We start from the raw sequence: 2,486 nt of genomic DNA, 5'->3' as shown, positions 1-2,486 counted from the left end.
CATTAACGTTACCGTTCAAGAGAAGCATAACAACCGTCTGAGATTCGCGTACCGTCCTACAACAATTGCAAAGGGCAAAAATGTATTTGTACTTGTGGGAAACTCTTATCAGAAGTATTATCCTTCAATGAAGAGGTGGATTAAAGTCTCACAGGGTCTTGATTTGCTCGTGGGTGAGGCCAAGCAAGATAAAGTCATCCAATGGGGCGAACCCAACCCGCTTTTGCCACATATCGAACCATCTGCTAAACGACGTGGCGTGAAGGAATTTCTAGGTGGTGGTGGCTCAGGCGTTGTGATGGAGGATGGCACGCTTGTGTTTCCTGTGACGGCGAGGAAGAAGGGGAAAAAATACTTTCTCTCCATGATCATTTATTCGAAGGATGACGGCAAAAATTGGGTGCTTTCACAGGGGATGCTCCCCGTGGGGTGCACTGACCCCCTCATCGTTGAGTGGGAGCAGGGGCAGCTTGTCATGGTTGCCAAATGTGATTCTCTCTCCAAGGTGTTCGAGTCGAGGGACATGGGGGCAACGTGGACGGAGGCTGTCAGGACACTCACACGCGTGCATCCCAGGTTTTTAGCAAACTTCTTGCAACTGGATTGGAGTGTGGCATCCCTCACCACTGCCACCATTGCTGGAAAGAAGGTCATGCTGTACACTCAGAGAGGATCTCCTTCTGGAACTACGGCACAAGATACCGTACTCTACCTTTGGTTCACTGACAACAACCGCACGTTTCGCCTTGGACCCATTTCCATGGACTGTAGAAGGAAGTGGACGTTAGCCAACACCCTGCTGCACTCTAACGATGCGTTGCACCTTTTACAAGAGAAGGGTAATGACAGGGAAAGCAGCCTGGCTCTTGTTTCCCTAACGGAGGAGCTGAAGACGATCACGTCCGTCTTGGAGACTTGGGAAAAAATAGACTCCTACCTCTCGAACTCGTCTGTGCCCACGGCCGGTCTGGTTGGGTTCTTGTCGGATGCATCGGGTGAAGGAGCGTGGAACGACGCGTACCGTTGCGTGAATGCAATTGTGACGAATGCAAAGAAGGTCGAAAATGGCTTTAAGTTCACGGGGTCCGAGTCATACGCCATATGGCCTGTGAACATGTGGACGCATCACTATGTGCACAGCTTTGTGGATTATGAGTTTACGCTTGTGGCGACGGTGACGATCGATGAGGTTCCGAACGAGAGCGTTCCTCTGCTGGGTGCGGGCCTGGAGGACGATGAAAGCACGACGTTTGTGGGGTTGTCGTACACCACAGAGAAACGGTGGGAGACAGTCTTCGACGGCATCACGACAACACACAGCAGCGCTTGGGAGCCGGGGAAGGAGTACAAAGTGGCGCTCATGCTGCAGGGTAACAAGGGCTCCGTGTACGTGGACGGCGTGCTTGTGGGGAATACTAACAAACTACCAACCCTTAGGTCACGGAGGCATGATATCTCTCATTTTTACTTTAGTGGCGGCGAAAACAGCAATGCGACAGTAAAGAATGTGTTTTTGTACAACCGCCCACTGGATGCGATGGAACTCAAAACCGTTGACGACTCCGATGCCTCCGAGAAACGTGTTGGTCACCTCTTCATTACCTTTTTGAAAGGTATTGGTAACAGCTTGAGTGTATTTGTGAATGGTATTGGTTACGGCCTTGTTAAATTTTGGGAACGTGCAAGTAACAGTTCCGATGCATCTGAGCAACGTGCAGATGACAGTTCCGATGCATCTGAGCAACGTGCAGATGACAGTTCCGATGCAGCTGAGCAACGTGCAGATGACAGCTACGATGCAGCTGAGCAACGTGCAGATGCCAGTTCCGATGCATCTGAGCAACTTGCTGGTGACAGCTCCGATGCAGCTGAGCAACGTGCAGATGACAGCTACAATGCAGCTGAGCAACTTGCAGGTGACAGCCTGACTTCACCCATGCAACGTGCTGGTGACAGCTCCCATGCATCTGAGCAACTTCCAGGCGACAGCCTGACTCCACCCATGCAACGTGCGGGTAACAGTTCCAGTGCCTCTGAGCAACGTGTTGGTCACCTCTTCATTACCTTTTTGAAAGGTATTGGTAACAGCTTGAGTGAATTTGTGAATGGTATTGGTTACGGCCTTGTTAAATTTGGGAAACATGCAAGTAACAGCTACAATGCCTCTGATCGGCGTGCAGGTGACAGCTCCACGCTTGCAGATGGGTCTCGGTTGTTGCTGCTGCTATTGGTGCTATGGGGTTTTGCGGCCCTGTGTTGAGTGGGCCCCGGTGGAGGGAGTTTATGCTTTTACTGATAGCATCATCGTTTCTTCACCCACTTTTTAAACTAAAAGTCTCCCGTAGACACGCATTTTGTTTTATCTTCCTCTTCGTTTTTTTTCTTGTACCCACAAATTGCGCAGTCCTCTCGGCGCCAGTACAACGGGGTCCTCATGTATTCTATTCTGTCCTTTTTTGTTTGCCGTATTGTTTGCCTCTAGCAAT

General features: G+C 50.4%; 1 protein-coding gene across 1 annotated transcript; it reads left to right on the top strand.

Annotated features, from left to right (window-relative positions):
* On the top strand, nucleotides 1-2,260 carry TraAM80_10396 (group II trans-sialidase superfamily; the record flags this gene model as incomplete). Its single annotated transcript, XM_029387018.1, has 1 exon — nucleotides 1-2,260. A coding segment is annotated over one exon (2,260 nt), but the record flags the coding sequence as incomplete, so codon positions are not given.
* Nucleotides 2,261-2,486: the final 226 nt, after the last annotated feature.

This window comes from Trypanosoma rangeli, assembly GCF_003719475.1.
Source record: "Trypanosoma rangeli strain AM80 chromosome Unknown Tra_15.4_contig_00940, whole genome shotgun sequence".
NCBI lineage: Eukaryota > Euglenozoa > Kinetoplastea > Trypanosomatida > Trypanosomatidae > Trypanosoma > Trypanosoma rangeli.
This window is presented reverse-complemented; position numbering and strand designations above follow the sequence as displayed.